Genomic DNA, 13135 nt, shown 5'->3' with positions numbered 1-13135 from the left:
CACCAAGTATCCAAGTGTAGACTAAGAGTTAAGGTTCTTTGAAACCACCACACTGTGTCTATCCTCTCTTCCTGCACTAGCTGAATCTCCACAGTAGTTGGATTCATGGTCTTGTATCTGTATGTTGAGACACAGTCCATAAGGTCCTGAAGCGTTGGACATAATTGATTGACTGAGCGTGCATGGGCCACAAAAACTTAAACTTATTCTTAGCCCTATACCCAAAAGAACATTAACTGGTATTGTCACTTGGAAGGAAAATTTGATTACATTTACCAAGAATGTGAGAGTTGGACTGTGAAGAAGGCTGAGCACCAAAGAATTGATGCTTTTGAACTGTGGTGTTGGAGAAGACTCTCGAGAGTCCCTTGGACTGCAAGGAGATCCAACCAGTCCATTCTGAAGGAGATCAGTCCTGGGTGTTCTTTGAAAGGAATGATGCTAAAGCTGAAACTCCAGTACTTTGGCCACCTCTTGCGAAAGTTGACTCATTGGAAAAGACTCTGATGCTGGGAGAGATTGGGGGAGGAAGAGAAGGGGACGACAGAAGATCAGATGGCTGGATGGCATCATCGACTTGATGGACGTGAGTGTGAGTGAACTCCGGGAGTTGGTGATGGACAGGGAGGCCTGGCGTGCTGCGATTCATGGGGTCGCAAAGAGTTGGACATGACTGAGTGACTGAACTGAACTGAACTGAACTTATAATCATCTCTTTAAAATATGGCCTTTGAATAATCTCCAATATCTTTAGTGGGGCACATAAAATCTATTATAAGCAGATCTCAGTAACTTTCCAGGAATGTTTCATAGTTATTTTCCAGAAAAACCTTAAATTCAAGTAACTCCTTGATGGGCAATTTTCATATTCCTTATTCCAATTTCACTGTCACTTAATTTATGGCTTTTCTAGTCTTGGCTTTAATGTTATCTCTTTTTTGTGAGCAATGGATGCAAATGTATAAATATCTTCAGCATTTACAAATACTGAAGCTACTACAATCAACTCAAACTGAGCTCCAAGATTACATGAGAGAAACTTGAGAATGCCAAAATGAATTCCTGTTACAAAAGTGCTAAGAATAGATCCCTTGAGTGGCTGGTAAAATGCCTATTTTTCCTGCTATGTGTTTATTGTAATATCCTGAATTTTAAAATATCCAGAGCTATATTTATAATGAATTATGCATAGTGCTACATCAAGAGTTTGGAACAAACTACAGCATAGCACCATACCAAGCAGCAGTCAATTATGTTCATAAGTAATAACTGTTTAATTACAGCAGATAATGATTTTCTAGCACAGTGATTCCCAAAGTTGAACAGCATGAGAATCACATGGAAAGCCTGTGAAAACACAGATTGCTGAACCCTGATCCCAGGATTTGTAACATAGTAGTAGGTCTTAGTTAGAAGCCCAGAATTTTGCATTTCTAATAATTATTGTTTAAAAATTAAAAACAATTTCAATATATTAGCTTATATAGATACAGCTATATATCTCTCTATAGTTTAATATATATGTATGTAGTTTTATATAACTGTATATACATAACATATGTGTGTGTGTGTGTGTGTGTTGTATATGGTAAGTTGCCTGACTACCAGAATGAATAAAACAAACTTGTAAACAGGCTATTCAGAAAATTGAGCATATTATCCCCCTTGATGTTTTTTTTCTTATGTCCCATGTAAAAGGGAGAAATTATTTTAGCAGGTCCCAAGAAATCTGGGCAATTACATTGATAATTCTTCATACAACATTTCCTGAATAAAGTGAACATCACTAGCAAAAAACAAACAAAACTGATGGCAATCAGTGAGCTACGAAGTTTGCAGAAATACTTGAAGTTTCTTGTGTTCTAAATGTTATAACCTTTAAATGTTCTCAGGTGCAATGGCTATCATTTGGGACATGGGACTTATTTAAAAAGTATTTTATGCAATATTTTTTACAGGCCAAATTTAATTTCTTAAAAATCTTTCAAAAGAAATGAAACACCAATGAATAATAAACCTAAAGGTCAAGACCATTAATTTATGAAATTAAAAAGAAAATATTTAAGGAGTAAAGTAAATAAGTAAAACTTTGGGGAAAATTATGATTTTTTAAAATTCCCATCAAAATTCTTGACTTACACTTAATGAAATGACAGAATGGAAATCCGTCTCTATTGGAACACATATGCTATGTTTATATCCTATATTCAAATGAAAACTTGGAAACTTGAAAATACAGCATTTGTTCTAAGTATGCTCTTTATTTTAAGGGAGCTGGACATTTCCTAGCAAAACAAAAATTGATATCCGATCTGCTATATACCCTTTTGTACATGTGTCAACAAATTTAATGAAAAATAAGTATGAAAACCATTCTTTTTTTAAGTTTAGTATCTATATTTTGGTTATTCTTATTTTAATAATTCCTTTTTCATCAGAAAGGTCTTTCACTTGAAGTTGCACAAAGTAAAATATTTTGGTGCTAAGAAAGTTGTTATTTTTATAAAATGCTATCAATATGACAAATCACTAGAAGCAAAACTTTATTGCCAATTTGAATTTTTTTAAAGAAACAAATATGAAATCAACATAATAAATTTATTAAATATGTAAACATTAAAATTAGATATGAAAAATATTTGTGTATCTTAGCTTTTTATTTAACTCTATAGTTACTTATGTTAAATGACTAATATCATTTAAATGTCAAATATCACAAAGTACAAATTTGTGGGTAAAGCCGAAATAAAGAAAACCCATTCAAATAAGTTTTAAGTCTCCTTTCCTCTAAACCCAAGGCTATACATCAAAGCCAAAAAATAAAAATAAAAACCAAAGCATATCACATGTCATATTTTAAAAATTCTAATTCAATCCCCAAAATATAAACAAGCACTGTTTTGACACAAAGAGGAGGATTTATACAGAAACATACAACATTATCAATGAAAAATATTTCTTTTTCTTTAAACACTAACATTATTTCTGATAAAACAGATAGAAGATAACATTTTAAATTTTATAAATTTAATATTGCTAGAATAAATTCTATTTTTGTTGATTTCTACCACTTATTCACCTTCCACCTTATTTTATAGTGTATTTCGCTTCAAGAAAAGGTTAAAAAAGACCTATCAAACTTTGTCATGTTTTTTCTAATTAATCGGACAACCGTCCTAGAAAGGTCAGCACAGTAGGTGAAAGTGAACATAAAATATATATAAAGTATATATATAATAATGTATATAAAATATATAGCATCATTCATCCTAGGCAGAAAAATTTTAAATGACCAAGAATCACATATGTCAAAATTTTTATTTTCAGCATATGAAGCAGACTTTGGACTGTGATTCACAAAGGCAGAGTCCTATGTGGTTATCGTTGACATACAGTTGTCAACATATTCTTCCTGCATTTCAGACACCATTCATAAAATGAAAGGTAGAAATCCAGCAGATAAGACTTTTAGAAACCAGACTTCACAAATAGCAATAATTCCAATATTGAAGGCAAATTATACTATATTAGAGACTTGTTTTAGAGAGTACTTTTATTATTTCCATTATTCTTGATGATTCACTCAACTCTAAATATTTCTAGTTTTAGGTAACTGGAATTTATTTGCAGGATACCAGATTTTTACCCCTAGACAACAGCCTGTATAATTTTCAATATAGAGCTATCCTAAGCTACTTTTCTTTTTCAGTTAACTTCCAATGCATAGGCTTGTAGTATTTTCTAACTATGTTTAACTAAGTAGATCTGCTAGTACAAAAAATAATATGTGTAATATAGACATATATCTATACTATTATATATGTATATTTATATATTACATAAGTACATCTATAATATATGCTCATACATATATAATATATAAACTATAGTATGTGTCATTTTACCTAAATTATGCCATTGAAAAAAGCATGAAATCATTAACAGACCCCATCTAAAACAACAGATTGGAACATCAAATTATTCTCAACAAATGCAAAATCAGTGTTAGTTTCGTTGTCCTCCCTTGTATTGGAAAGCTTTTATTTTTTACTTATCCAGGTAATTTAAATTTATGGGCAATTAATCTAAGAATCTTAAATGGGAGAAAAACAGGGAGAATTTCATGAAATGGGAATTGGTGTCAAAGAACTTGCCATTTCCAGGCTGAGATAAATATCTATGAAATAACTGCAATAACATATAACTACAAGCTGAGGCGGTACAATGAAGAACAAGGCAGATGAGCTAACAGGTATTATATCCTAGTCTTAGGGGTGGCAGGAGGGTGGCATATGAGAGATAGAAGGTATCTCTGAAGAAGAAATATTAATATTTGAGGAAATTCTAACCACTTAGAAATCTAAATAAATAAATTGGATACCTGATTTACCTTATTTTTATTCTTTCAGTTCAAAATTTCAAGATTATATGCAAACTTTGACCTGTGCGATTCAATGAAATAACAATCATGTGCTGTTAATGGTAATATTTTGAGCTCTTAATTGAGAAGAGGTATTAATTGGCACCCCAGATAATACCATCAATTTTCCTTTTTCAAAATTCATCTTTAAGACATGTTATAGACTGAGATTTAAGCAGATGTATCAATGAATGACTATTCATTAGAAGGGCTGATGCTGAATCTGAAGCTCCAATACTCTGGCCACCTGATTTGAATAGCCAACTCATTGGAAAAGAACCTGATGCTGGGAAAGATTGAAGGCAGGAGGAGAAGGGGATGACAGAGGACAAAATGGTTGGATGGCATCACCAACTCAATGGACATGAGTTTGAGCAAGCTCTGGGAGATGGTGAAGGACAGGGAAGCCTGGCGTGCTGCAGTCCATGGGGTTGCAAAGAGTTGGACATGACTGGGCAACTGAACAATGGCAATTAATGAATTTAGCGGGTTTCGATTAGAATGGAAAAATTGTAAAATTTATCTAAGATTAAGAAATGATATCTGTATACCTATTTTACATACATTTGTGTATTAGACAGATAGATAGATATACATAGTTAGATATACAGGAACATCTCACTTGCCCAACCATCATTTACTCTAAAGTGCTATGACTTAGAAATTACTGTTATGCCTCAATAAAATGTGAGGATAAATGTTAACGAAGGTTAATAGGCTTGCATTGGATCATACAGCAGTAAAAGACACAGCCAGCATCCGAATGCAGATGTGCCAATTCTACGTAATGTGCTTATTCTATTTTACTATTCTTCCTGTTATCTTTGACATCATATTAAAGCACAAAAAAAGACAAGCTGGGAAAATACAGATAACATTGTAGGATAGAATTATGCATTGCCATAGCCTTCACTGAGAAATCAGGGTGTCTGACCAGGAGATAAAGCATTGCATCCTATCAGGATATCTTTACATGGAAAGTATGAGAAATACAAAAAGAATGGATTCAATAAGGAAAACATATGTCTCCACATAACTCAGTGGTTCTGAGATGTCAGGGTTCCTGGATGGTCTCTCTAATGCTCTCTGGCCCTACCTTTCTGACCATTAAGGGAATGCAAGTCCTCCAGACTGGACTCTGGGCCATCCCAGAGCAAACCCGGAGGCACAAAGCACCTGGCCTCCTCGCCATGGTTTTTTTTTTTTTTTTTTTTAATTATTAATTGGAGGACCACAATTATAGTATTGTGTTGGTTTTGGCCATACAAGAACATGAATTAGCCCTTAAGTATACATATATTCCCTCCTTCTTGAACCTCCTTCCAACCTCCCAACTCATCCCACCCCTCTAGACTGTCACAGAGACCTCCTATCTTTTTATTGGAAGGAAACTTTCCCAAAGTCACTGGAGTCCTATTCCAGTCTCACTGGCTTTACATTCTCTTACCTAAACCAACACTGGAAAAATGACTTAATTATCATGATTTGCTCTCAGATGAATCAATACTCACCCTGCAAAGTAACAGAGGGGTCATTTTCCAGGAACACATAGGAGGGTGAAAACATGAACCGTTTCAGTGTTCCGTCAGCAAAGAAAAACCAGGGAACAAATATTGAGTGAGCAACCAATGGGGTCTCTATTTGCCAGGAGACTGTTTTCTATTTAAGTACATTATCACTGTTAAGACAGCAATAAATAGCTAGGAAAATCTTTATGAAAAAATACCTAAAAGAATTGAAAGATGGAGGTGGTTTAATTATTTTTAAAATTTACAATTGCTGATTTTGAGACTACTAATTCCACCCCACTCCTCCTTCAAATCTCTCTTCATTTTCTTCTCCTTAGTTAAGTTTACTTAATTGAGTCAAAGTTCTTGATTCCTTTGTACAGCTTAACCATCTTACCAATACTATCCTAAGTGAAAACTATGTTGCCTACTTCCCGCTAATCTCTTCTCTGTAACCATACACTGACTAAGACATTTCAATTGACCAATCAATATAAGTACTAGTCATGTGTAAACTATGGATTCTTTCTATATTATAATCCAGCAATATGTATAGGCTTTGATATGTGTTGATTATTCTCTAAATCAAAAAAAAATTAAATTACTGAATTATTTACTAACACTTCTGAATAATTAAACCCCACATTCAAATATTATTAATATAATTCCTAGTTTATAGGGCCAGAGAAGGTTAATTGCTTATTTACTTTGCTAAAGTGAACAAATTTAGTACCAGAAAATATCCATGTCAAATAAAAAACTTTTCATTGAAAATGAATTATAATGAATTATCATGACCCTCTTGATAATTTCAGTTGACAAGTTTGAGTAATATTTCCATGAAATTTACGAGAGAAAACCAAAGTTTCATTAAACTTCTTCATAGATATTTTTTCCCATACCTAATAATAAAGTACCAAACTGAGAGCTCAGATGATAAAGAATCAACTTGTAATGCAAGAGACCTGGTTTTGATCCCTGGATCAGGAAGATCTCCTGGAGAAGGGAATGGCAACCCACTCCATTATTTTTGCCTAGGGAATTCCATGGACAGAGGAGCCTAGCAGGCAGCAATCCATGAGGTTGCAAAGGGTCAGACATGACTGAGCAATTAACACAACACCATACTTTTCTACCAGGTTTCCTTTAAGATATGAAGAACTATTTAAAAATAGAGATAGAAATAATCCTCCCAAGAAAATACCATAAGTCAATTCTAAGGTTTTAAGTGTGACTATATCTCTGGGGAAGAGGATGACTAGGAATAGAAAATACTATATATGAAGGAATGAGCTGTTCTTGACAATTTTCCCCCAAATAATAATTTTACATAGCTCTGGTGATGTAATCATTACATGAAAGACATTTCAAACTTGGAAAGAACTATTGGTCTATTTCTTAAAACTTATATTTAAAAAGACCTGGAAAAAAAAATAAAAAGATCTGGAATGCAGAGCTTCTGATGGAAGTATGGCTGGGACTTAAGAAGTTGCTGAGTACCCTTAAGGTCTTTCCCTTGACCATACCTCCTGATGGATCACCATTATCCACCCCTTGAGTAAGGGTTTCTCAGCCTGGAAGCTGTCATTTTGCAGAAGGTCATTCTCAGTTGTAGGAAGCTGTCATGGTCTTCGCAAGGTGTTAAGTTGGACCCCTAGTTTCCACGCTAGGTGCCAGTTGTGCCCTGCCCACCCAGCTGTGACAGCCAATATATCTCCAGACAAATATCCCCATGGGGCAAAATCAAAATTGCTTCCCCACTTATCTACCCCCTCATCCATTGAGAACCATTTCCCTCAATCAAAAATACCATATTTTCTATGCCGCTTGTCGAGTCAAACTCACAGAAACAAAGAACAGAAAAGTGGTTGCCAAGAGGGGAGGGTGGGAGAAATGGGCAGGGGCTGGTAAAATAGTACAAAATGTCAGCTGTAGAATAAGGACTGAGGATCTAATGTATAACTTGGTGACTATAACTGATAATACAGCATCATAATATTGAAATTTTCTAAGAGAGTAGAACATACATGTTCTCAGAAAAAAACAAAAAACAAAAAACAGAAGAGAGTAGGATATTTAAGTGATTAAGTATGCTGTGACATCACTATAATTTTCCCCTCCAAAGCTTATATTTATATTTTAGTTAACCTGAAAACAGATGCATTTCTACTTGTTAGGGTTAATTAATTTAAATAATAACTAGTTCAAACTTATTTCCGGCTATCACTTCATTTTTTATGGGAAACCCTGAGGCATATATATTACTACTGATTTAACTACCTATTCCTTTTAAAACTAAAACAAACACCAAATTCTTATATTCTAGTCAAATTGAAAATGGCAATGATTAGGCAATAAAAATAATAAATGGAATTTACAGGCACAATCATACAAGCAAAGACATTAGATCCCAAACTTCAACTGACCATAGAGTTTTCAGTCAACAATATCATTAGTATCTCAAAAAGAAATTAATATTAACATCACATTTTCTAAATTAGTGCTATTTCTGCATGGACATTATATACTACAAATGTACTACAAATCAACCCAGGACAATAATTTACATATTTAATTTTTTCTTTTCTCTTTTACTAAATCTTTTGGGACTTAAGATTATAAACATCACTCTCTCTCAGGGAGATGTTTTTGTTTTGTTTTGTTTTTTTTTTTCCTCCCTGCTAGTTTTAATGATAAGCCTGGAGAGGTTGGCCAGCTATTTTAAGGCCATTTAATGCATCTGAAATAGGGAAGTCACAGATGCTAGATAAACCAGAGAAGCCATGAAGAAGAGGCCAGGGAGCCTGAGGTCAGCTTTCTGAGGCTGAAGGAGAGATTGAAAACTGTTCATGAGAAAACCATAAGTGACTCCTAGGAGAAAGGAGGTGGGAAATTGTGCAAGAGATGGGAAAAGTCAAGAGGCAAGTTACCCTTCCCCTGAGGAGTGTTTCTTAAATTTAATGTGCTTTAACGTGAATCACCTGAGACCATGTTAAGAGGCAGATTCTGACTCAAAAAGGCTGGGGTGGGGCTGCATTTCTGAGAATCCCCCACGTGCTGACACTGCTGATTGGTGCACACACACTTTACATGGCAGGGTTCTAGAACACCCTTCTCCATCCAACGTATATCTAGAAATAAAAGTGTTAACTTAGATAAACAAGGTAAACGAATTCATTTCCCCAAATATTCAATATGAGAAATGTTTTCCTTATACCTTCTTTAAAGCAGGAAAAAAAAGAGAGAAGTAAACTGCTGCTTTGATATTTAAGTTAATTTTTTATTTTTAAACAGATTTTCTATTTATATTTATAGATATAAAGAATTAGTATGGTTTTGCTTTTCATATCTTCCTAGACAGCAATCATATCTTCTATGATATGTTATCTTATGGAGTAATGAAAAACTCAAATTTCTAAAATCAACATTATAGTTGAGTATGAGTTGGACAATGAGTTTTAAATCAGTTTTCCAGCTCAATCCTGAGTTTCTATTCATTTGTTATGACTACCCAGGATGTGCTTTATCTTAACCATTTGATTCCTTTTGCACCTATGGGAAAACCAAATGCTGGCGTACTTCCTACTCTCCCTTTCTGAGCCACAAACCAAGACCTGATTATGTGATAGGTTTTGGCATTATGTCAATGTCAAGGTGCACAAGAAAGAGAAGCAGATACAAGATGACAGATAGATGAAGTATCCCTGATGCAAAACATCCGTTGGTGAGGAAGAAGCTGCTAGTAAAAATTAGTATGTTTAGGCACAGAAATCTAAAGACTGAACACCAAGTCAAAGTAATTATAACCTCTTTGAAAAGAGGATGGTGTAGGAATAAAATAAATAGGAATATATACGTTTTTTCCTACGACAACTATTTCAAAATAGCACTTTGTATTTTCTACAAGCTATCCTTGGAAACAAAACAGATGTGTTTAGGCATTTTTTGTAGTTTTTTAGGAAGAAGAATTTTCCAAATGTATGAGCCTCTTTTTGTTCTGAAAGAAAGAATGTATGACAGAAAACCACAAAATACTGTAAAGCAATTACCCTTCAATTAAAAAAAGAAAAGGAAAACTTTCTCACATAAAGAATCATCATAAACATTTGGGTCCCAAAATGGCATACACTTTAGTAACCTGTGTCTGATTTCATAACATTAAAGGTATATACAAAGCTTAGAGTTTAAAGGCAGCCATATTTTTCCTGGCTTCCCAACTGGTGCTAGTGGTAAAGAATCCATCTGTCTATGCAGGAGATATGAGAGATGGTTCGATCCCTGGTTTGGGAAGATCCCCTGGAGGAGGGCACGGCAACCCACTCCAGTATTCTTTCCTGGAGAATCCCATGGACAAAAGAGCCTGGTGGGCTATAGTTCAAAGGGTCCCAAGGAGTTGGACATGACTGAGCAACTTAGCAAGCATACATATTTTTTGTAAATAAAATGCCTAATTTTAAACTGACCTAGACAAATTGAAGACATTTTAAGCAAAGGAATGATGGCGATGCAGGTTTATAGTCTTGACAAATAGATCCTACCCTACTTGGAATTGTTTCCATGGTTTATTTTAAGGCTACAACTCCAGAGGTGACCATCTCCAAATACACATTTTCCACGTCACTTAAAATTTGTGAAGTCTCTTCTCAATTCACTGATTCTGACTACATCACAAAAAGATGTTAGGTATCATGTTTAGATCATCTGCATGATGACAGTAATAGTCAAACCATTTATTTTAGTTCATTCAACCTATGGATAAATTCAGAAGAGGAAAAAAAAAAAAACAACACAACAACTTCCAAATGCTCAATAGTTCCATTGGACACAAATATTAAGCCGTGTTAGTCCATGTATTGACTACAGTGATAAACATAATTTCTCATCAGAAGTGTAGGAGTTCCTGTTCCCAATAATCCTAATCTCTAAGAAAGGCAACACACAGAATTGTGTTCCTTTCAATAGGTAACCAAACTCACCCCATGTGATGGATAGGAGATCCATCCCAGCTCCCCTTGAATGGTCTTTGAATCCAGTAAATTGACTGAAAAAAAAAACAAAAAACACAGGTACACAAACACAGTTAAAAGGAGTGAATTCTATTTAACTCTGTCAAATTGATGTTGTATGTGTTGCTGAAATAACAACATGTTCAAAAAACACGACTCTGCTCATTCTCATTATATGTGTATGATTAATATAAGAAGGGTATTACAAAGAAAAGAAATAATAGGGAAAAGTAAGGAACCAGAAGTTTCTGCGACATTTTTTAAAACTGTTTATGTTTGTTTATAAATATATTCAATATACTGACAGAATAATTTCAGGTTTAAAGAGGACATTATAAAAATCCAAAGTAGGAAACATTAATGCAAATAAGAAATCAAAGTAACTGCAAAGACCATTAAATTTGATAAATTGACATGATTTCACTATAAATTAGTTAAACATGATTTCATAGTGAAACATATTTTTTACATATTTGATATGGCATCTTCATACTGTCCCTGGCTAAATACATTATTCTGTAATGTGCATATTTTTAATACTGTATAAATTGTGTACTTATACATAATGAATAAAATGCTTAGCTACCAGTTTGAGGAAAAACCAAAGTAAAATTATATATTATAATCTCACCTGTGTAAATCTTTACTTATTTAAAGAAAGTATTGTTACCCAAAGGCTTCAATAATTTTGCTCAGAATTTTCTGCTAGTTATTAGGTCTGATAAATGATAAAATATAACAAGAATGTGACTGCATTTTGAATATGTTAAAAGAGAAAGGCAAATGATTTAAGCCCAGAAAGCATTAATTAGAAGTGGATTAAAATATAAAAAGGTACTTTATTAACAAAGGGCTTATGTTGATTGCCAATCTGTTAAATAGTGGGAACTGTGGTTTTACCACATCCTTCTTCTAAATTAGAAAATAACCCCATGATTGATTAATGGAAGATGCAGAAGAAGTTTACATAAAATATGAAGGTATTATTAACATGAACTAGAGAAGGTGAATCAATAAATATAATAAGAGAGACTTATTTTGAAGGGTTCCATATATTCATAAGTCAAAACATAATGTTAATAATATAGGCAAAGTACATGTCCACATGCTGTCAACAAAGTGTTTCATGATGCATGAGAAGCACCACTCTTTCTTAAATCATCCCATTTATTGTCTTACAAAGGAAACACTACACTTATAAAATGTTAAGAAAAAGAATTATATGTGATTGATGTTAGAATTCTGAATTTTTAAGCACTGATTTTAAAAGATATTTGGTTAGATGAAAAATATACAAGATGAGTATAAGAAAAGTTTCTAATAATTAAGTTAAAAAAGATAAAATTCTCAAAGTCATATTCTCTGTTTTGCTAGTAAACACAAAAAAGCAAAAAAAAAAAAAAACCCTACAAACTTAATCTATTACACTGGAATTCCTTAATGATTAAACTTTTTTCCCTTCACAATAAGTTAATACCAGTGAGAAGTAATTATATTTAGGTTGGAGAAGACTCTTGAGAGTCCCTTGGACTGCAAGGAGATCCAACCAGTCCATTCTGAAGGAGATCAACCCTGGGATTTCTTTGGAAGGAATGATGCTAAAGCTGAAATTCCAGTAATTTGGCCACCTCATGCGAAGAGTTGACTCAATGGAAAAGACTCTGATGCTGGGAGGGATTAGGGGCAGGAGGAGAAGGGGACGACAGAGGATGAGATGGCCGGATGGCATCACTGACTCGATGGACATGAATCTGAGTGAACTCCGGGAGTTGGTGATGGACAGGGAGGCCTGGTGTGCTGCAATTCATGGGGTTGCAAAGAGTCGGACACAACTGAGTGACTGAAATGAACCGAACTGAACTGAAAAGGAGAAGAAAGATGTTGCATAGATTGCATAGTGTAATTTCCATAATGAAATTATTTCCCCAGATATCAGTTTGGAAATTAACAGTATCCTTAATTATATTGACATTATCTCTGAAAAATGATTATTTAAAAACATCTACCAGTTAGTGTTACAGATAATATTTTAGATTGAGCTCAGTTGCTCAGTTGTGTCCAACTCTTCAACTCCATTGACTGTAGCCTGCCAGGCTCCTCTGTCCATGGGATTTCCCAGGCAAGGATACTGGAGTGGTTTGCCATTTCCTTCTCCAGGGGATCTTCCCTACCCAGGGCTCAAACCCATGTCTGTTGTGTCC

The 13135-nt window shown here is 34.1% G+C and overlaps 1 protein-coding gene across 4 annotated transcripts in view; it reads right to left on the bottom strand.

Moving 5' to 3' along the window:
* The window catches only part of EPHA3 (EPH receptor A3), a 405712-nt gene that overhangs the window by 371510 nt on the left and 21067 nt on the right, over positions 1-13135 (bottom strand). For all 4 annotated transcript variants that reach the window (XM_027979022.2, XM_060404088.1, XM_042230433.1 and 1 more), the window contains exon 2: positions 10905-10969. In XM_027979022.2, coding sequence (XP_027834823.2) covers positions 10905-10969 — 65 coding nt within the window. The remainder of the gene's footprint in view (positions 1-10904; positions 10970-13135) is intronic.

This window comes from Ovis aries, chromosome 1, assembly GCF_016772045.2.
Source record: "Ovis aries strain OAR_USU_Benz2616 breed Rambouillet chromosome 1, ARS-UI_Ramb_v3.0, whole genome shotgun sequence".
Classification (NCBI taxonomy): domain Eukaryota; kingdom Metazoa; phylum Chordata; class Mammalia; order Artiodactyla; family Bovidae; genus Ovis; species Ovis aries.
The sequence above is the reverse complement of the archived record's forward strand: the minus strand, read 5'-3'. Positions and strand labels throughout refer to the sequence as shown.